The sequence below is a fragment of the Alnus glutinosa genome, chromosome 3, assembly GCF_958979055.1.
Source record: "Alnus glutinosa chromosome 3, dhAlnGlut1.1, whole genome shotgun sequence".
Lineage (NCBI taxonomy): Eukaryota > Viridiplantae > Streptophyta > Magnoliopsida > Fagales > Betulaceae > Alnus > Alnus glutinosa.
Genome location: NC_084888.1, coordinates 36,106,656 through 36,130,341, shown reverse-complemented (window position 1 = coordinate 36,130,341; position 23,686 = coordinate 36,106,656). Strand labels below are relative to the sequence as shown.

The window sequence follows — 23,686 nt, the reverse complement described above, 5'->3', positions numbered from 1 at the left end:
AAAATTGATGGACCAAAAAAGTAAACGTTGGGACGAAGGTTATGAGAAACAGATGAGTTCGATCAATTTACAGTTGAGATGAGTATAGTAAAAGTGTAAAACCGTGGTCTCAACATCTGCAGTGTAGTACTCTGCAGCTGTAAAAAGTAAAAATAAAAAAAATACAAATCTAACTACTAACTCTGCAAGGCTGCAGCTACTGATCAGCTTTAATTTTTTTTATAGAAAACGTAAATCCCATATTAAAAAAAGGAAAAGAAAAAGAGGCTTTAATGTAGGCTATATATATATATATATATATATATATATTTTTTTTTTTTTTTTTTTTTTTGAATATATGTAGGCTACATATTGAAGAAGCAAGAAGCACCATTCAATAAAAAAATCAGAACTTAGAGCTCAAAGATGGAGGAAGGGCCAAATGTTCCTCCTCATGTTCTCATATTTCCCCTTCCGGCACAGGGACATGTCAACTCCATGCTCAAGCTAGCCGAGCTTCTTTCCCTTGCCGGCCTCCATGTCACCTTCCTCAACACCGATTACAATCACGATCGCCTTCTCCGTTACACCAATATCCTAACCCGTTTCTCATGCTTTCCTGGATTTCAATTCAAGACCATCCCTGACGGCCTTCCACCCGACCACCCACGATCCGGAGACGACTTCATGGATTTGTTTGATTCCTTAAATTCGGTCACTAAGCCACTATTTCGAGAGATGTTGTTTTCCGGTCAATCAAATTCAAATAGTAGTGGACGGTCAGTGACTTGCATCATAGCGGATGGGATCTTCAGCTTTCCTATCGATGTCGGCAACGAACTTGGCATTCCCGTCATTCATTTCCGTACCATCAGTGCTTGCTGCTTCTGGGCTTACTTTTCTATTCCATATATGATTGAGGCGGGTGATCTTCCTATTCGAGGTATCTTTCCAAATTCTGGCATCCATTAATTGCAACTATTTTGCTTTGATTTCTTGGTTAGAGCTAAGAGACCTAAAATTAGTGCTCAGCATGTTAATTCACCCCTGACACCCGCCTGTTCTAGATCGATATATATAATTAATCATGGAAATTTATCACAGAGAGAGATAGAATAAGTTTTTATGTTTCCTTTTTAGTAATTCCATCATTTTTCAGTGCCCGTTTGGAGTCGCTTATTTGCCAAAATAATCTACGATTTTAAAGGAAATCGCAAATCGTGGGGCGTTTGGAGATTGCGATATATATATTTTGTTTAGATTGGAGAAAGGATTTCCTGAATATATTTTGTAACGTATTTTTGTGCATTTTTTGTTATATATATTGTAAAATGATAGTTTGTGATAGTTTAATTTGTATAATTAATAAGTTATACTTTGGTTTGCAAGAGCAATGAATTTGAGGCTTAAACAATGTTAGTTATTTTACTGTTATAAATAAATGTCCTTGTTGGTAATTTGTTTATGAAATCGTACTTTTATATTAATGTTATCCAAATACTCAAATGACAAAAAAAGCATTTTTTAATCAATATTGCCAAACGCTAAGTGCGATTTTAAAAATTACTTTTTTTATAAACTGCGTTTTAAAATCGCACTTTTTTAAAATCACACTTATTGAAATCGTAATCCCAAACGGACCCTGAGTATTCCTACATGAATGTCACTTATGTTGCGTTTGTGATTGCGATTTCGTAGATAATAAGTGCGATTTTAAACTAAATCACATAACATAAAATCGTTTGAGAACTGCGTTTTTAAAAATTGCAATTTGAAAATACAGAAAATTTGTTTTTTCAAATCGCAGGTAAGATGATACTTTTTTAAAAACGCATAATTTTAAAGATTAGTTTACGATTTTAAACACTAAACTGCGATTTTACCAAACGTTTAACTGCGTTTTTAAAAATCATTTTTATCAAATTTACATTTTAAATCGCACTTTTTAAAATCGCAAACTCAAACGGACGTTAGTATTTTTCTATGTATATATCTATTGATTGGTCCTCCTTATGTCCTTATGTGCAATATATATAAATAGCAAGAATCTTATCATCTTGAAAATTTTAGCCAATTTAAGACAAATATTGCGAGCTTTTGGGGGTTGAACGTTCGTTTAGTTTCTCAGCAACCAAACATGGAGTAAAATCGATATGTAACTACTAACTAAAAGTGGGTCTATGTTAATCTCTCTAGCAAATGAAGATATGGATCGCCTTATAACCAGTGTGCCAGGCATGGAAACTTTTCTCCGGTGCCGAGATCTACCCAGTTTCTGCCGAGTCAGCAACCTGGCTGACCCGAATCTCCAACTCGTTGCGAACAAGACCAGACAATCCCCAAGAGCGCGTGCACTCATTCTCAACACGTTTGAAGACTTAGAAGGACCGATGCTCTCCCTTATACGCACTCAGTGTCCCACAATCTATACCATTGGACCCCACCATGCACTCCTGAAACTCAAACTTGGATCCGAAACGACCACGCTGCAGTCTCAGTCTTCGAACAGCCTCTTCGAAGTGGACAGAAGCTGCATGACGTGGCTTGACGCTCAGCCATTGAAGTCTGTAATCTACGTGAGCTTTGGAAGCATTGCAAAAATGACAAAGAACGAACTGATGGAGTTTTGGTACGGTTTGGTTAATAGCAAAAAGCGGTTCTTATGGGTCATACGGCCAGACATGGTGGACGGAAAAGATGGCGATAGTCAGACTCCGGCGGAGTTGGTGGAGGGGACGAAGGAGTGGGGATATCTAGTAGGTTGGGCCCCACAAGAGGAAGTCCTGGCCCACCCTGCCACTGGTGGGTTTTTCACCCACAGTGGGTGGAACTCAACCTTAGAGAGTATAGTGGCTGGGGTGCCCATGCTTTGCTGGCCATACTTTGCCGATCAGCAAGTGAATAGCAGGTTTGTGAGTGAGGTTTGGAAGCTTGGGATGGACATGAAGGATATCTGTGATAGAGTTATTGTGGAAAAGATGGTGAATGATCTGATGGTAGAGAAGAGGGAGGAGTTTCTGAAATCAACGGTTGAGATGTCTAGGTTGGCAAGAGAAAGTGTGAGCGAAGGTGGGTCCTCTTACAGAAATTTGGACCGTTTGATAGAGGATATAAGGTTGATGAACGTGGGTGCAAAATGCTAATTTTTCTTCAAAGATTTTTATTTTTTTTATTTTTTATTATTTGGTCTTAACGTGGAAGATATGGATCTTTAGACATTGATTATAATATGATTATGCGGTTAAATATATAACTTTTTTATAAATTCAAGTTTTTGATAATTTATTATTTAATGTAGTATCAAAATAGAATCAATGAGTTCAAAATAATTTTATAGTTTATCTTTATTTTTAATGAAATATTTTATATGTTGAATCTTATTTACACACAGGTAAAAAATTATTAAAATACTATTAAATAATTAAATGATGCGAAGTAATGTGAACGTTCATAATTAATAAAATAATTAAATAAAAAAAATTGACTTGTTGCCATATCAATTATGAAATGTGGAATAATTCTAAAAGTTTTTCGTGTATTATTTTTATGTCCTTTTGAAAATGAAGTGGATTTTAAAATTACTATTTCATTAAAATTCAATAGTAATTAATCACAAGTCCAATTATAATTTTAAAAATCACCTTACTTTTAGATAGATGCAAAAATAACATAAAAGAGACTTTTAACATTACTTTAAAATGTGACACCAATTTGTCTGGAGATTATAAAGCGCTTGATAATCCGTTTTGGGGTCCTTTTTGGGTCAAAACTCATTTGACACTTTTTTCTCCTTTCCAGATTTTTTTTTCTTTTTTATAAAAAAAAAATGCTATATAGTATTTTTTTTTTCATCATTCTCCTATCTTCCATTTTTTTTAAAAATAATCATTAAATTTGTAAGACTTAATTAGATAAAAAGACATTTAGAGAAAATTGTCAGTCGATTATTATGTTAAATTATCCCCATATTTTAAATAGAAATAGGTAAACTTAATTATTTAATAATACTTTAATATATTATAAGTTTGTAACTTTGAAGAAGAGTCAACCGTCTAAAAAGCTGAGCGGGTGAGAAAATATTTACTGATCGAAGAGTTGAGCAGCATAAGTTTTTCATTTCTCTCATTTGAACGAATAAACAAACAACTTTCCTTTTTACCCTTTTTGGTAAAAACGATAAAAGGAGGGGTAAGATGGTTTAAGAACATTACAGTACCTTTTCTTTAATATTTTTTCTTAAAATTAAGGAATAAATTTTTTCTATATTTAAGGAAGTGACCTCCAAACTCTTCATTTCTCTAAATATAGCAAACACCAAAAAGTTTGTTTTCTAAACACTGCATTAGTGGCAATTTTAACTCTCAGTAATCAAACGCCACGAACATGTTTCTTAGTGTTTATTGAACCTCTAAAAGTCCTTTTTTTTTTTTATTCATTATTTTAACGCAAAATATTTATCTCTTTTCTTTCCTCATTTTGCTTACTTTATTAAAATTTTGTAAAAAATGTGAGAATAGATAAAAAAAACTTGTATTTTGTAAAGAAATAATATTTTAATAGTATAGGAAAAGATAATATTTTAATCCATGTGGATCCCATATATGTGAGTTCCATATATATGGATCTCACACCCAATATGTCTTAATGGAGAATTAATATAGGGTAATGTGATATATAAATAACACATCCCTATAAAAATTGATCAATTTGAGACAATTTTTTAGCTTCATCTTGTTAGAAGGTCCCGATAACCAATGACGGGTCCCTTTAAAATTATAGTGAGAAATCAACCAACAATAAAGTTAGAAGTGTCCTTTTGTTTAGAAAGATGAGAAAGAACAAATATCATTAATCCCCATATTACAAAAAGTATTGCCCATGACATTTATTACTTGACATCCACCAAATTTGTTAACGTTAAAAGAAGAGGAAATGCGGTTACTCACTGTTTAGCAAAATTGACAGTTGACCAGAATTTATTTTCTTGTTGGATGGATGAGCCACCGGCTTGTATTTAGGCTTGGCAATTCGGGTTGTCGTGTCAACCCATTTGGTTGGCGTGTCAACCCGTTTAACAAATTTGATAAAAAAAATGTGTCATTAACGCGTTAGAATTATGTCATTAACGAGTCATAAACGGGTTATAACCTAAATCTAAATCTTATATACTCGTGTGGAATTTACGGGTCGTGTCAAAATTACCAAACCTACTTATATTGTAAATTTATTGGTTAGAAATCGTCTTCAAATCTAGATTCTGTTTAGACTCACCTTTGTATTTTTTCAATTTTAATGCTAAGCTTATTCTTCTGTTAAAAAAAGAAAAAAAAGTTTCCTTTTGTCAGAACTTTTTTGGAGGGTCCCGGCCGGCCGGTTGGCCATCAATGACCAGTCCCTTTAGACAGGATTGGAATTTGGATCCCTGTCTGTATTGTAGGGATTCTCAATAATTATAGGATCCACCAATTCAAACACGTGCTCAACTGTTCGGGTAGATGGGTTGTAAACTTGACAAACTCTAGTACAATTCAGACATATTGTACTAACAAATTAAGTCTCCTGGCATGGCCACAGAGATCAGAGCCTAGAGGAGCTAAACAAAACAAGAGTGAAGATTCTTCAAAAGATCACACACGTATGTATGTGGTGTATATGTTAGAAAACATATTCGCTATATATTAAGAAATTTTATTTTAAAATTTTATTTTTAATTATTTGATGGTAATGAAATCAAAGATTACCATATTTATCTATTAAGCTATCTTATAAATAAGAGTTTAATGTATTAAGAAAAGATCAAACAATAAGAATATATATATATATATATATATATATATATATATATATATATATATATATATATATAATTTTTTTTTTTAAATGAAGCAATAAGAATATAATGTAGTCTTAGAATTTTATCCTGTAGATATAAGTCATAAACCGAACGTAAATTTTTTTCTCTCCAGTATATTATTTTCGCTATTATCTTTATTTTCTTACGTGTTTATCTTTTCTTTCGTACAGGAAATTAGAGAGCTTGAGTTGTTTCAAGTTGTAAATTTGTAAAAAATAGAAGAAAAAAAATAGAGTAGTGTAGAAACTGGGGATTGCTCGATGGAGTCCTTCAGTAGTTTGGTTTAAGTCACTTTTTAAACCTTACAGAGTTTATTGCAAATAGGCACAACTATAGACTGATTTTACCCTTCTTTTATTTTTAGGGGAAAAAAAAATTAGCAAATTGAATTTCGGGCTCATACAGTTTCGTTTAGGGCGTGGCACCCTATTCAAGAAATAAAAATCCTTTTAATTTCTTAATTTAATGGTAATCTGTACGAAGGGAAGTAGAATCAGATACTTCTATCTATTTGGAATATTGAAGTATTTTGATCAAAGTATAAGCTCAAAGATACCAATCAATTTATTCGATCAATAAATAATTATGATATGACTAGAAGGAAGATATGTAAGTAATCAAGCTCTCTAGGGCTTGATGTGAAGAACCCCCTTGTCTTAGAGAAAGATGGACCTTTTCCTTCAAATGCACAATTCTGTCTCTCATCTCCTCGCCTGCAGTCTCTACCATCACCTTTCTAATTGCTTTATCTATCGCCCCTCTCTCCAGCCTATTCTCTAAATGCACCCCAATTTTCCAAACATGGCTCACGTATCTTGCATTGATCTTTTGGTCACCGAAACAAGGCAAACAAATCATGGGAACCCCTTCACATATACTCTCCAACGTCAAATTCCACCCATTGTGAGTCCAAAATCCTCCGGTGGCGGCATGAGCCAGAACTTCCTGCTGTGGAGCCCATTTGATAATGTGGCCCCTCCCATTCATCATCTCTAGGAACCCATTTGGCAAAGTTTCAAGCCATTCTGACCACTACAAAAACACCTTCATTTTGACGCGTGTCTACAGTACCCGTTACTGTAGACACGCGTCCAAATTGACACGTGTCATTTTAGACACGTGTCAATTTGTGAAGCCGTCCAAAATGGACACGTGTATGACATACACGTGTCCATTTGGACACGCATATGAAATACACGTGTCCATTTGGACACGCATATGGAATACACGTGTCCATTTTGGACGCGTGTATATAGACACGCGTCCAATTGGACACGTGTATTCCATATGCGTGTCCAAATGGACACGTGTATTAATACACGTGTCCATTTGGACACGCATATGGAATACACGCGTCCATTTGGACACGTGTATTTCATATGCGTGTCCAAATGGACACGTGTATTAATACACATGTCAAAAATTTATTAATTCGCCAAATATATATTAAAAAAAAAAATTCTGTGTTGTATTAATTATTTAAAAAAAAAAATAAAAAAAAAACTCCTTACATTATTAATCATACAAATCTAATCCAAAAATACGGTGTAGATTACCCTAACCTAATTTACATATTGTACTATATGCTATATGTAAATTTGTTGGTTGGAATTTATACTTTTTAGGTTCCTTATTTATATATATATAGTATACTATTAAGCACGTAAACCCTAACCTAATTTACATATTGTACTATATGCATAATTATACAAATTTGATGCTAAATATATAATTAAACTAAATAGTTTAAATTAGGGTTTAGTTTTGTACACCATCTACGTTTAGAAACCAAAAAAAAAAAAAAATTAAACATAACAAAGTTAAAAAACCTATAATTAATACTATATATATAGATATGCATGCATGTAAACGGTTTAGAAACTATATACAGTAACCTTTTTATTTATGTCTATATATAGTAAATGCAATTATTTTTAGAGTTCTGCGCTACATAATGAATTAAATACTTATAGTTTAGTCCCTCGTAAATTTATGGCTATATATAGTACATACCCTTAGGGTTAGGGTTTATAGCATATAGTATATACACTTAGGGCTAGGGTTTATACCTATATATAGTATATATACTTAGGATTATGGTTTATCGATATATATAGTATATACACTTAGGGTTTGGGTTTTAGGGTTTATAGGTATATATAATATATACACTTAGGGCTATGTGTTATAATTTTATTGATTTTACGTTTAATGAATAATAATGTCAATATATTTTTCACGTGTCATTATTGTACACTTTTAAGTATATATATATATATATATGTTAAATCATGAGCAGTTCAAAATTAGATTGTTCCGATATATATATATAGTTATAGTTATAGTTATAGTACATTTACTTAGGGTTTAGTTTTATAGCTATATATATATATATATATATATATATATATATATATATATATACACTTAGGGTTTGGGTTTTAGGGTTTATAGGTATATATAATATATACACTTAGGGCTATGTGTTATAATTTTATTGATTTTACGTTTAATGAATAATAATGTCAATATATTTTTCACGTGTCATTATTGTACACTTTTAAGTATATATATATATAAGTTAAATCATGAGCAGTTCAAAATTAGATTGTTCCGATATATATATATAGTTATAGTTATAGTTATAGTACATTTACTTAGGGTTTAGTTTTATAGCTATATATATATATATATGTATATATATATTATATACTTTTGGATAGAGGATTAGGGTTAGGGTTTATGACTAGATATAGTACGTACCCTCATGATTAGAGTTTATAGCTATATATAGTCTAGCACTTAGGGTTAGAGTTTAATTTTATGGTTAGGTTTTAGTTTTTATTTTTTATGGTTTTAGGTTTTAGTATAGTACGTACCCTTAAGGTTATAGTTTATAGCTATATATAGTATATACACTTAGAGTTATAGTTTAATTTTTTGGACCATTAAATTATTATTTTTTAAATAATATATTTATTTCTATATATAATTATTTTTTATTATATATATAGATATATTTATTACTTTTTAAATTAAATACAATTTCTACTATGGGGGACGTGTATTTTAGGGTTAGGGTTTTTTTCTATATATAGTACATACAGTTAGGGTTATGGTTGTTTGCTATACAAAATACATACACTTATGATTAGGGTTTATATGATGAGTTATATATATATATATATATATATGGTGTACTTATAAGTACGTAAACCCTAACCCTAAATTGACATATTGTACTATATGCATAATTAAACCAACTTTGTGAAGCATATATGTAGACCCAAAAAAATAATAATAATAATTAACATGAGTTCATGCAGTGCATGTACATGCAGTACATGCATTGCATGAACTTAGGGTTGCATGGGTTTATATAAAATAGATATAATATATATATATATATATATATATATATATATATTAAATATTAAATATATATAGCATGTGGAGACGTGTATTTATAAACACGTCTCCAACTGTTTGGCCGGATGCCGCGCGGGAATTCTCCCGCGCGCCACCTGGCCAAACATTATATATTATATACGTAAAACTAATTAATAATATAAATATATATTATATTATATAAATTATATACTTATATTTATATATAAGAAATGGGTAGCTTCCAGAGGAAGCTACCCATTTCTTCTCTCTCGCTCTCTCTCTCTCTCTCTCTCTCATTTCTTCTCTCTCTCTCTCTCTGTCTCTCCGGCGAGCTCAGCCGGCCGGTGTGGTGAGCTCCGGCGTCGTCACGTCTCCCTCTCACCGATTCCCTCTAGCTCTCTCGCTCTCTCTCTCTCTCTCTCTCTCTCTCTCTCTCTCTCTCTCTCTCTCTCTCTCTCTCTCTCTCTCTCTCTTTCTCTCTCTTTCTCTCTCTACTGGGACGTCCCTCCGGCAGGGGTTGGCTAGGCCGTCGGTTCCCTTTTCTCCGGTCGGGTCAGTGGCTCTCTCTCTCTCTCTCTCTGTTCAGTCGCCGGTGCTCTTAATATATATTGCAGATAAATTTAGTGTTATATATATATACATTTGCTAACTTTTTTTTCCTTTCTCCATAATGTATATCCGAATATGCAGGTATATATATAAAGAAGGAGCCCTAAATCCACAACCTACCGTCGACAGTGAGTAATTTCCCCTTAAATTTGTATTTCATTTTTTTTTTCAACATGTAAATGAAATACTGATTGAATATATATTGTAATAATTTTTATTGTAATAATTTGGACATTTGTTCTTGATTGATAATTGTAATAATTTTTGGACTGTGTTATATTTTATTTTTTCAATTTTGCTGAATCAGTGTAAGCTTAAATTACTGTTTTTTTTTTTTTTTTTTGGGGGGGTTTTCTTGGAGTAGGTATTTCATTTTTGCTATAGTTTGTGTTTTTTTTTTTAACAATGCTGCATGTATTTTTGTGTTAGTACAGATTTGATATTTAGAAATTGTGTAGGCGTTTGTATTTTTGTGTCATTTAGTGTTATATGTATTTTTATTTTTTTGAAAGCCATGTTCTTTTTTGCCATGTTGTGTTTTTTATGTTTTTAATTTTTCCTATCCTAATTTTTTATTTGAGAGGTTATATATATATATATATATTTTGAATGTGTTATTATGGATTACAATGTTTTTTTGTTAGTCAAACAAAATCAAACAATGTCCGATATTAGTTTAACGTTATAAACCAACGATGACACTTTTGAAAATAATAAATGGGAACAACCAATAAAATGGGTTTGAATAAAAAAAGAAAAAATATTAAAATTGACCGTCTACTTTTTAAGAAATACTTAAACTCCAACCCTAAACTTTATATCTTCAAATCATAACCATAAAACCAACACAATAATAAACCCTTAAATAAACTTTGAATCCTACACGTTCTTAAAAAAAACCCTTACCCTAAACTCTAAACCCTAAATCGTAAACCCTAAAAAAAAAATTCCTACACTTAAAAACCCTAACCCTAAACCTTAAACCCTAAACCCTAAACCCTAACAAACCCTAAACCCTAAAGCCTAAAAAAAAATATCATACACTTTCTAAAAAAAGAAACCCTAACACTAAAAACAAAAGTCCTATCCTTAAACCCTAAACCCTAAACCCTAAAAAAAAAAAATTATCCTACACTTTCTAAAAAAAGAAACCCTAACACTAAAAACAAAAATCCTAACCTTAAACCCTTAAACAGAAAATTTCCTACACTTTCTAAAAAAAAAATTCCTAACACTAAAAACAAAAATCCTAACCTTAAACCCTAAACCCTAAGAAACTAAAACCCTAAACCCTAAACCCTAATCCTAGATCCTTTAAAAAAAAAAAAAAATTCCTACATTTTCTATAACCAAACCCTAACCTTAAACCATAACGAACCCTATATCCTAAACCCTAACAAAAAAAAAAATCCTACACTTTCTAAATTTATACCCTAAACCCTAACAAACCCTAACCCTAAACCCTTTAAAAAAAAAAAAATCCTACACTTTCTAAATTTATACCCTAACCCTAAACCCTTTAAAAAATAAAAAAAAAATCCTACACTTTCTAAATTTATACCCTAACCCTAACAAACCCTAACCCTAAACCCTTTAAAAAAAAAAAAAAAAAATCCTACACTTTCTAAATTTATACCCTAACCCTAACCCTAACAAACCCTAACCCTAAACCCTAACAAACCCTAACCCTAAACCCTTTAAAAAAAAAAAATCCTACACTTTCTAAATTTATACCCTAACCCTAACCCTAAACCCTAACCCTAACAAACCCTAACCCTAAACCCTAACAAACCCTAACCCTAAACCCTTTAAAAAAAAAAAAAAAAATCCTACACTTTCTAAATTTATACCCTAACCCTAAACCCTTTAAAAAATAAAAAAAAAAATCCTACACTTTCTAAATTTATACCCTAACCCTAACCCTAAACCCTAACCCTAACAAACCCTAACCCTAAACCCTAACAAACCCTAACCCTAAACCCTAACAAACCCTAACCCTAAACCCTTTAAAAAAAAAAAATCCTACACTTTCTAAATTTATACCCTAACCCTAACCCTAAACCCTAACCCTAACAAACCCTAACCCTAAACCCTAACAAACCCTAACCCTAAACCCTTTAAAAAAAAAAAAAATCCTACACTTTCTAAATTTATACCCTAACCCTAAACCCTTTAAATAATAAAAAAAAATCCTACACTTTCTAAATTTATACCCTAACCCTAACAAACCCTAACCCTAAACCCTAACAAACCCTAACCCTAAACCCTTTAAAAAAAAAAAAATTCCTACACTTTCTAAATTTATAACCTAACCCTAACCCTAACAAACCCTAACCCTAAACCCTAACAAACCCTAACCCTAAACCCTTTAAAAAAAAAAAAAATCCTACACTTTCTAAATTTATACCCTAACCCTAACCCTAAACCCTAAAAAAAAAAAAAAAAAACCTAAACCCTCCTAAACCCTAACAAACCCTAACCCTAAACCCTAATCCCTTACAAACCCTAACCCTAAACCCTTAAGAAAAGAAAAAAAAAAAAAACAAAATCCTACACTTTTTTTTTAAAAAAAAAAAAAAAAAAGCCTAACCATAAACCCTAACAAACCCTAACCCTAAACCCTTTAAAAAAAAAAAAATCTTACACTTTCTAAATTTATACCCTAACCCTAACCCTAAACCCTAAACCCTAAACCCTAACCCTAAACCCTAAAAAAAAAAAAAAAACCTAAACCCTCCTAAACCCTAACAAACCCTAACCCTAAACCCTAAACCCTAAACCCTTACAAACCCTAACCCTAAACCCTAAAAAACCATAAACCCTAAACCCTAAACTCTAACAAAAAAACTAAAACCCTAAACTCTAACCATAAACCCTTTAAAAGGGAAATAAATTCGTACACCCCATGTTGCGTGACATGCTCAACTTTTTTACACGTTTATTTGTTTGACGTATGATTTGTCTTGTCCTCTTAACCCTATACAGAGGAATATGGACAAGTCTTGGATGTCAGCACCTAGGGGTACGACAACGTATAACGACGGGTGTAGGGCGTTTGTGACATTTGCCGTTCGTAACTGTACGGCCGTCGATGGAAAAATTTACTGCCCATGCAAGTATTGTCGAAATAACCAGCGTCACACTCCTGATTACGTTCTTGCCCACCTGACTGGAGGTCGGGGGATGAATCCGGGATACCATTTGTGGTATATGCACGGTGAGACTACGACTGGATCCGCTATTCCTGGTCAGTGTTCGAGTTATCACAGTGGCACAGAGGCCGCTGACCATAGCACTGAACATGGTGAAGTCACAGAACAGGAGGGTGTCGCCGTGGAACAGGATGATAACATGCACGCCATGTTGCGTGACGCCTTCGGCGTGCACGATGTTCCTGAAGCCGCAAGTACTCTTCCGCAACAAGTTGATGAAGATACGTCGTGCGAGGACGCATTGAAGTACCAAGAGCTGTTAAAGACTGCCGAGAAGCCCCTTCACCCTGGTACAAAGCACAGTAAATTGAGTGCTACTGTACACATGTACAACTTGAAGTGCGTTGGAGGTATTAGTAACAAGATTTTTTCAGACATTCTGGAATTCATCAATCAGTTGTTGCCTCCTTGCGATGAGGCATTGCCAGATAACACGTACGAGGCGAAGAAGTTCCTAAGTGGCATGGGTTTGGGGTATGAGAAGATTCCGGCGTGCCGTAACGACTGTATGTTATTCTGGAAAGACAATAAAGAATTAGATTCATGTACCGTATGTGGAGAGTCTAAGTGGAGGGCTGATACACATGTAGATGATGATGGTGAGATCATATCAGCGAGAAAAAAACGCCCGGTGAAGATCTTGAGGTGGTTTCCACTCATCCCACGGTTGCAGAGGTTATTCATGTCTGAGCATACTGCGCCCCATATGAGATGGCATGCAGAAGGCCGCACTAGGGATGGCGTATTGAGGCACCCGGCCGACGGTGAGGCATGGAGATCGTTCGACATTTTACATCCAAATTTTATGGCAGAGAGTAGAAACGTCCGGCTTGGTTTGACAGCAGATGGATTTAATCCATTTGGGAACATGAGCACATCTCACAGCACATGGCCCGTAATGCTTGTGCCGTACAATTTGCCACCTTGGATGTGCATGAAACAGTCGTCCTTCATCCTTTCCTTGGTTATCCCTGGACCGAGCTCACCAGGTATGGATATTGATGTTTACCTTCAGCCATTGATTGATGAGTTGCTGGAACTGTGGAATGTAGGGGTACGAACATTCGATGCTTCAAAGAAGGAAAATTTTATTATGCGATCTCAGTTGATGTGGACGATAAACGACTTGCCAGCGTATGCAGATTTATCAGGTTGGCCTAACAGGGGTGCGAAGGCATGTCCTTGCTGTATGCAATCGACGCGTTCTATACGCTTAAAGAACGGGTGCAAATTTTGCTATATGGGGCACAAGAGATATCTGCCGCCTGAACATCTGTGGCGGCTTAACAGGAGGACATTTGACGGTACCGAAGAATTTGCCAGCGCACCGATTGTGCCATGCGGATACGAGGTTCTCCAACAGTTGGACGGAGTTGCGTTTGGAGATGAGACCGCGGGTAAGAAGAAGAAACGGAAGAAGCGGAAGAAAGGTGCAGGGAGTTCCGATGTTATATGGAAGAAGAAAAGTATATTTTTCAGATTGCCGTATTGGAAAGACAATTTGCTTCGGCACAATCTTGATGTTATGCACATAGAGAAAAATGTCATGGACAATATACTTGGCACTATTTTGGATATAAAAGGGAAAACGAAGGACAACTTGGCAGCTCGGCTGGACTTGCAGGAAATGGGGTTGAGACCTAAGTTGCATCCGTTCACGGCCGCCAACGGTAAAACGTATATTCTCGCTGCCTGTCACACAATGTCTAGAGAGGACAAAGAAAATTTTCTGAAGGTTCTTCGAAATGTTAGGGTCCCGGACGGATACGCTTCGAACATTTCACGATGTGTTCGGCTCAAGGACCGTACAATTTCTGGCTTGAAGAGCCATGATAGCCACATACTGATGCAACAGCTTCTTCCAATTGCACTGCGTAAGTCATTGCCTGATAAAGTGGTTAGACCTCTTGTGGAGATTTCTGCATTTTTTAGAGGCATATGCTCAACAAAGCTATCACAAGAAGATATGGACCGACTGCAGGGTGACGTCTGTATCACTTTGTGCAAGCTAGAACAGATATTCCCTCCAGGGTTTTTTACCAGCATGGTCCACTTGGTTGTGCATCTTGTGCGCGAGTGTAGACTAGGCGGACCCGTGCAGTATAGATGGATGTACCCGGCAGAGAGGTAAAATTCGGCGTAATATGTAAATAAATATTTTTATTTAATTGTAATCCTAATTGACGACAATTAAATTGTCGTGTATGTGTTTAAACCAGGAGTCTGGGGAATTTCAAAAATAATGTGCGCAATAAAGCAGCTCCTGAGGGGTGCATTGCGGAGGGGTACATAGCGACCGAGCTGGTAACGTTCTGTTCAAGGTATCTGAATAACGCACCAACATTCCACAACAGACCTCAGAGGAATCCTGATGGATCCAAGGGAGCGGGCACGCGTGTTACCATGAACCGGTTGATAATGCACCAGATTCATCGTTATATTGTGTTCAACTCTGAAGAGTTTCACAATTTGCGGACGTAAGTAGTCCTAACCTTATATTTAGCAGAATTCGAGTAAAAGTATTAATAACAATTATTACATAATTGTATACGCTGAATGTAGGATGCACAAAGACGCGCTTAGGCGATCATGCACTAGGGGTCGCATTACGGAGGCTCTTATTGAAGCACAACATCATGAGCAGTTCTGCGAATGGTACCGTGCATATGTAAGGAAATAGTTGTAAATTTTAAATTGGATAAATTTATGCGGGTTCAGGATTATAACCCAATGTGATGTTTACTATTTGTAATTAAAACATAGGTCGATGGCCTGGACGATCAACGTAGGGAGGAATTGGGCCACAAGTTGGTTATGCGTTGTAGAGGGCTAAAGGAGACAGCGGTGAAGTACAACAGGTACGTGGTAAATGGAAAATTATTTCGCACGCTTGCTCATGATGTGGGAAGGAGGACTCAGAATAGCGGCGTCTGTGTTCCTACCGTTGAAGGCGAAACGTACTACGGACAGTTAACCGATATATTTGAGGTCGAGTACTATGACAGGACTACGTACGTCTTATTTAAGTGCAATTGGGCAGACCCCACAATGGACAAAGGATTCACAATAGACGAGTATGGCCTAGTGTTTGTCAACTTCAATCACCTCGTCCACAGGGGAGAACAGATTCAGGACGAGCCGTACGTGCTTACATCTCAGGTGGATCAAGTATTCTACGTAGAAGATGGAAGGAACCCAAATTGGGTTTGTGCGGTTAGGACCAAACCGCGCAACGTGTACGACGTTGGACAGGGGGATGGGAGTAATGAGGATGGTACAACCTACCATGAGTGCGTACCGCTCGTACTAGCCACTGCTGACCTACCAGATACGAATGACGAATTCGAGTACGACAGGCCCGACGTAGATCCTATTGAAGCTCCCGTGATACAATGATTGATGTATTTGTTGTGAGTATAATTAGCTTGAACTCAATACACTTGACTGATATATATATTGCTTGTACAATTCGCTTGTACTGAATACAAATTTTTATTAATTGTATAAATTTCGCTGTTCTTTAGTATGTTCATTAAAAATATATTAAAAAAACATATTCTAATTAATTTGTCTGCATTTGTTCGCAGGTATTGATGGACCAGAGACCCCCTCATTATGCGTATCGGGCACCTAGCCCACCCGTGCCCCCCATGACCACGCCCACTGTTTCGACGGCATTGTATTCTGCAGCGTGGCCACACCACCCAGACGGGCCTTATAGACCATTGTTGCCGGGTACGGTGGCCGTGCCCACGTCAGATCACGGACAGAGCAGCACAGCTGGACCTTGCAACTCTCCATTGTCGGAGCTGCCGACATTATCTCAGATAGGGTTCACCCAACCGGGTAACGCATATCGATGGTGGCTGCGAGAAGGGATGGGGTCACAGGGTTATGCGCCGTACTTTCCGTATACGTATAGTGGACCTATGACGTGTAACCCTGATAGTGAGACGCAGGATGTAGGATTTCCACTGTCACAGACCGGGGAGATGCAGATGCCGGCTATGGGGTTGGGACAGATACCGGCACAGGCGGCGATGCCTGGCCAGATTTTGGGGCCGAGACAGATGCCAGCATCGGGGGCGAGTCAGGGCCCGGGCCCGAGACAGATGCCAGCATCGGGGGCGAGTCAGGGCCCGGGGCCGAGACGGATGCCAGCATCGGGGGCGAGTCAGGGCCCGAGGCATGTAGAGAGCCAGATGCCTTTATCTGGTGAGAGCCAGATGCCACTTTCCGGTGAGAGTCAGATGCCACTTTCCGGTGAGAGTCAGATGCCAGATGTGGGGGGGAGCCAGAGTACCCATGAGGAGGACGTTGCGATGTTGGGTACCGATCAGTTGGCCCCCGGTAGTCCCCAGGATATGGATTCAGATGATGATCAGCAGAATCCACAAGCCGGAGGGGTTGGGGAGGAGGTTGCGAGCGACCCAGCGACCCAGCACATACGGATTGAGCAGATTCGGTTGATGGGTAAGTACATATTTAGACATCCTTAAAACTCATATTCTCTTACCAAATTTTTGTTTTTTTTGTTTTGGTTTTTAAATAAATAAATATTTGATTAGAAATTGTTTATATATATATATATATATATGTTCTTTAATCTTATGATTAAATTTTTAACATTAATGTTGAATATTTCTTTCATTAGGGTACAACCCAGACGGGACCATTTATTATGAGGTGATTGACGACCCAGCGAGAAACTGGGTCCTCCCGAGGGGTAAGAAGGTTGTATTGCAGTACAATGCTGCTATACAACCTGTAGGACGGGCCTGCAATCGATTTCGGCGGGCTGAGGGCAAGATGATCAGGAGTGGGTCCTACATACACATGCGGGACGAATGGGCGAAGGTAAATAGGCAGATTAAGCAGGCAATGTGGGACGCGCTGATGGTATGTCTATGAATATAATTTAATTATTTATTTGAATTAAACTTGAGATTAATGTATTTCTTGAAGTTTTTAAACCTATAAAAATGTGTTGAATGTGCAGGAGGAGTTCTATGTACCTGTATCAGTAGACGCGCGCAGGGCACAACAGGAGGCTTTATGTGATATTGGCCGTAAGCACCGCTCGTGGAAGTCGAGGTTCAAAACCAAACTACGTATTAGAGACGGTGACACGCCCGAGATTATCCGTGCGAGAATGCCGGACAATTTTTTTGGCAACTATGACGCAGAAGATGTAGAGTTCCTGCTGAGAGATTGGTGCCGTGAGCAAAAAATCGTATGTAAGCCAAGAAAATGTTGTGGTTTTTTAATAACAGTTTATTTAATTTTAGTTTTAATTTAAGTGTGTCAATGCTTACATTTTTATTTTCATGTTAAATGCGTAGGCAACCTCTGAACGGATGAAGAGGCTGCGTGAGCAGAATGACCTTCCTCATTGTACGGGATCTAAAAGTTATGCCAGATTTAATCACGAGGAGGTATGAAAATATATATGTTTATGTTATATATATTTGTTGATAATTGTTTTTATTTTTATTTATACTATTTTTATCGCTATCTGTTTCTTATATATGTCAACTGCATGACGACAGACATGTACATCTGGCACGCCCCCCACTCGCGCCGCGTCGTTCGTGAAGACCCACACAAGGAAGGACGGCACTCACGTGAACGAACGTACACGGGTCCTATGCGTATGCTACTGATTTAATTTACTATTATTTTTAAAATTATGTGTGATTTGTCATTATTCAATATATGACTTGTTCATGTTGACGACGTACAGGAGAGGATGACGCAGAGTTTATCCAGTGATCCAGCCGCCACGCAAAGCGTCTCCGCAGACACGGTGCGTTGGGCACCGAACGACGCTTACGAACAGGCGGTTGGGAGGCCTGAGTATGCAGGGAGGGTTCGGCAGGTTGGGCCGAACGTCACACCTGTTCGGGGGACATGTTTCTCATATAGGCCTCGGTCACAAGGGGGACCATCTCAGGGCACGTCTCGGGATTGGGCCGAAAACACTCGGAAGATGGAAGAGATGCAAGCGGAGCTACAGGCTGAGCGAGCGAGGAATGACCTGTTGGAGCAGCGCCTGCGACAGGTTGAGGTCTTCATGTCCTCCATGGGAGCATCAGCACCATGTCTTGGTACGCCTTCACCTGCACACGTAGGTAGTACGTCGTCTGTTAGTAGTGCATCTGCAGGTATGATTTATACTGTGTGTAGGAAAAAATTAATTTCAATTTATTTTAATTACCCCTTTAATTTTGCAAGTAATATTATATACTTTAATTGTCTATATGATTTGCAGGTAATTCGACAACGGTTGGTACGTTGTCGCCTGTTGGACGACGGCTGACCCAGCATTCCATTGTCGCTACACCTTCGCCCGCTACACCATTCCTTGCTCAGCAATCGCCGGTTGGCGATAACACGCCTGGGACGGTACCTCCTCATTCGCAGGGACGCCCTTCAGATTTGTAGATATTTTGTGTAATTAATTTTTATGTGTAAATATTTGCTTAGTTAACGAATACGTTATTAACTTATGATTTGTGTAATATTATTTTGTGTAGTTTTTCTGTAAAATCAATATTTTGTTATTTGTGGTCGGAAATAATAAAATTTGAAATAACTATTAAAATTATTATACCAAATAATTTTAAATAACCAATACCAAAACTAAATTGAAGAAAAAAAATCCAAATTGGGTTTTTTATTTAATTAAATTTTTAATTTAATTAATTAATCGTATTTTTAATTTAATTTAAAAATACAATTAAATAATTAAATTAAAATTTTATTTAAATGAAAAATTCGATTTGGATTTTTTTAAAAAAAATATAACCAATTTGACACGTGTATCTAAATACACGTGTCAAAACAAGTTGACACGTGTATTGAGATACACGTGTCAAATTTGACACGTGTATCTCAATACACGTGTCAAAGTGTTTTGACACGAGTATTTAAAATACTCGTGTCAAACGGTTTGACACGTGTATCTTAATACACGTGTCAAAACACTTTGACACGTGTATTGAGATACACGTGTCAACTTGTACACTTAATGTCGTGCACATTTGACACGCGTCTTACGCGTGTCAAAGTGCACGTGTCTAAATGTTTGACACGTGTACAGCACTGTACACGTGTCAAAATGCACGTGTCAAAGTGCATACATTTTTGTAGTGGACCCACGGACTAACCCTGGTCGGACCACCCACAAGAAGGGTTGGTTGCTGCTTGCTAGCCCCCAAGCTATCTCTGTAAACTCTGTGTCACTGAGTGTCGCAATACTCCCAAAGCTCACGTAGAGCACGGATTTTGGCGCTTGTGTGTTTAGCCAGGAAAGGCAACTCTGGTCTTGTGTTAGTAAGCTACTTGATGAGGCTGGAAAGTAGCTGTGAAATGGGCCTATTGGATACACTGGGATGGCAAAATCCTGGCCGACTGTGATCAGTTCAGATTGCTCAAGCTCTTCAACTGAGTTCCATATAAGCCCTGAGGAGCCCTTGATTTCTTTTACCATGCTGGATATTAGTCCGTACAAGTCCTCCTGATTTCTCGTGTCAATCAACGGAATGTCTTTGACTTTAAGTGGTGGAAGATTTGGTACAGCTGCTGCTAATTGAGACTCTTATATATATATAAGGAATATTAGAGACAAAGAAAATTCAGTCATCTTTTGAAAAAAATCAGGATATATATATGTACGTGACAATAAACATGCACGCATACAATCATTTATGTTAAGCCACTACTTATTTTAAAAGCATGAACATTTCTTACAACTGTGAACTTAAACTTTAGTTAATAATTAAATTAAATTGGAGGATAGGCATCTCCTAAACTAGCGCTTGGATTTGGAGGAAACTTTGAAAAATGAAGAACAGTGTTAAGAGGGTTTTTGAAGTTTGAGGAGTGATGCAAGATTATCACCAGTCTTGAGCAATGGTTCTTGGAGGTGACAGTGTGCTCGTTCTGATGATTTGTTGGAAATTCAGAATAATCCTACGAAAATGAATCTATGTGGATGTGATAAGGCTACCTGGGTTATTTCCCAAACTAAGAAATACACAAGTAGTACTTATGATACTTGGATCAGTTGTTACTGGATAAAAGTACTAATTCATAAAAAAAAATAATAAAATAATAATAAAAAATAAAAAATCAAGATTATATTATACGCATGTACCTTGTATGGGGAGGTAACCCATTTCCCGCAGAAATGGAAAGCAGGCGAAACCAAGAAATGAAGCGACATTACTAGTGCGTAACACGATCCTGGGGAGATTAAAGCTGTCGGCAACAGCTTGGGTGAAGTGCCAGATGGCATCAGTAATTATGCAAGCAATGGGATCCTCGAGAGGAACGGACAACAACTTAGCCAGGCAATCCCGGAAGGGCGTGACACAGTTGACATTAAGGAGTGTGACGAGCGCTATGACATCTGCAGTGGACGCTTCACTCTCCAACAAGCTGTCGGGGATTGAATGGAAGGTGAAGGAGGGGTGGTTGGAAGAGTTGGGGGAATTGAAGTGGGTGTGAATTATGGTGATGGAAAAGCCTTTGGAGTAGAGGATATTTGCAAGCTGAAGCATAGGGTTTATGTGGCCTTGCAGAGGCAGTGGGAAAAGAACCACTCTACGCCCACGGCCCTTCCTTTGTTGCGCACTGCCGTAGTTGGCTCTTGGGTTCTCCATGGAGCTTCTTCGATCTCTGCGCTTCGCTGTTCGCATCTCTTAAAGTCCCCACTTTATACATATCAGCAGCGATATCTCGTCGACGTTATCAATAATGCAAAAGAAATTTTATATTACTCAAATTATAAAATATAGGCTATTTTTATCTTACAGTTAAGAATTGAGTATATTTTTGTTGGGTTTTTGTTCTTTATGTTGTAAAAGTTTTTAGCCAAGAATTATCTTTTAACTTTTTGAAAAAGTGAAAAGAAAAAGAATAAAAGAATAAAAGAAAAAAAAAAGACATTTTGGGAGGAAAATTATTTTTGATTGCCTCGATAGTATCCCTTTCACTTTCTACTCTCCGCTCTTACATTTTCCCTCTCATTCTGGTTTTTTCTTTTGTTTGTAGGTGTTCTCCGACCAAATTAGTAATTTTGGCATCTTCGTTATGCATCCGTCTATCTACCTCCATATATAATGTGTCGTTCATCTCCTCTCTGACCGTTGTTGTTGTTTGCTGGTTGTGTTTTTGTTTTGAACAATAGCTTTCTTCTCATTAGATCTGCCCTCATGGGCGATCGATGAGATGAATGTCAGGTGTGAAGGGTTATCGATCTCTTACGGCCTAGATAGTTCAGTGTGAGGGGTTATCTCTCACGGCCGGTTTAAACAAATTTTAGGATATTTGGCTACCCTTGTCTTAGATCTAGTCTATTCAAAGCAGATCTGCTCTTTAACTATTTTTGTACATAGGTTAGCAGAAGATGAAAGTCATAAATAACACTTTATATATTATAAAAATTTTACTTGTATCTATGACTACTATGTCGTAATAATTTCTTTCTAATCCAATTTAAAAGAAAACTTCATCCCTTTGCACAAGAATTTGCCTTATTATTTATCATCTTTTTATATTTATCAATTCAGCAATGTTTATGGGCTCTTAGCACAATTTCACAAGAATCGGGGAAAATTTAAGTGGACGATGATCGAGCTGTACTTTCCTTCATGCATTTGCAGATTGAGATAAATTTGAAAATTGTCAAGAAGTGTGCCAATAAAAACACCCAAAAAGAGCATTTATCCTCAATTAATATTGCATGCCTATAAAAATTATTGATACTTGTACAACTTATTTAGCACCTGAACTTCTACCATAAAAGGAATATAAATATCGCAAGCAAGCAGGAAAAAGAAAATTCCATGGAGAATCCAAGAGAGAGCCATCTGCAACATAAAACGTACAGGCCACCAACTAATACTTTTCAGTTTTCCCAGAGCCCTTGCAAGGCCATATCATAAGCAATCCCATGCTTAAGCTCACAAACATCCACTATATATACCATAGGCTTTTCCATCACCATTATCACAGTAGATAAAAGGGGTGCATTTTAAAAAATGCACGATTTTAAATACTAAATAGCAATTTTATAGGCTAAAACATGATTTTATTAAACGCTTGACTGTTTTTTTTTAAATTATATTTTCATTAAATATGTTTTAAAATTCAAAATTTTCAATTCGCACGTTTTAAAACCTCTTAACCAAACAAGAAAAACCATTAGACTGCTATATTACACGTGTAGAAGCGTATAACAACAGATGCAACCTGTATTTTTTACCATTTTATATTAGTTACCAAAATTAATTGTTCATATGTCACACTGAGTTTTGATACCCAACGGAATTATTTGCTGCTGCACATATATATATATATATATGGTTATACAAAGCTAGTCTCCCTTATGTAGAAAAGATATAAAGTAAAGTACACATACCCGGCCTCTCAAACTACTACCCAATTGACAATGTCCTCCCAAACTTTTAATTTGGACAATAACTTTAATAAAATAAAATATTAAAAAAACTAAAACTAAATTAAAAAAAAATACATTAAAAACCAAAGGTGGCCAAATTTAAAAAGAAAAAAGAAAAATTAAAAGGTTTTTTTTTTTTTTTTTGTTTTTTTAAGAAATTAAAATTTTTGTTTAAAA

General features: G+C 36.3%; 3 protein-coding genes across 3 annotated transcripts; 2 read left to right on the top strand and 1 right to left on the bottom strand.

Moving 5' to 3' along the window:
- The first annotated feature begins 355 nt into the window (after positions 1 to 355).
- LOC133864721 (7-deoxyloganetic acid glucosyl transferase-like) lies at positions 356 to 3,260 on the top strand. The gene is made up of 2 exons (XM_062301131.1): positions 356 to 922; positions 2,176 to 3,260. The coding sequence occupies exons 1-2, from the start codon at positions 406 to 408 to the stop codon at positions 3,120 to 3,122; spliced, it is 1,464 nt and encodes a 487-aa protein (XP_062157115.1). The 5' UTR covers positions 356 to 405; the 3' UTR covers positions 3,123 to 3,260.
- A 14,221-nt stretch (positions 3,261 to 17,481) lies between these two features.
- LOC133864053 (uncharacterized) lies at positions 17,482 to 19,613 on the top strand. Its single transcript, XM_062300250.1, has 7 exons — positions 17,482 to 17,517; positions 17,699 to 17,943; positions 18,044 to 18,277; positions 18,387 to 18,479; positions 18,594 to 18,695; positions 18,788 to 19,208; positions 19,316 to 19,613. The coding sequence occupies exons 1-7, from the start codon at positions 17,514 to 17,516 to the stop codon at positions 19,486 to 19,488; spliced, it is 1,272 nt and encodes a 423-aa protein (XP_062156234.1). The 5' UTR covers positions 17,482 to 17,513; the 3' UTR covers positions 19,489 to 19,613.
- LOC133864054 (UDP-glycosyltransferase 76B1-like) lies at positions 19,039 to 21,761 on the bottom strand. The gene is made up of 3 exons (XM_062300251.1): positions 21,203 to 21,761; positions 20,187 to 20,643; positions 19,039 to 19,163 (listed from the first exon to the last, which is right to left on the bottom strand). Exons 1-3 carry the CDS (start codon positions 21,744 to 21,746, stop codon positions 19,160 to 19,162), a joined length of 1,005 nt encoding a protein of 334 aa, XP_062156235.1. The 5' UTR covers positions 21,747 to 21,761; the 3' UTR covers positions 19,039 to 19,159.
- Positions 21,762 to 23,686: the final 1,925 nt, after the last annotated feature.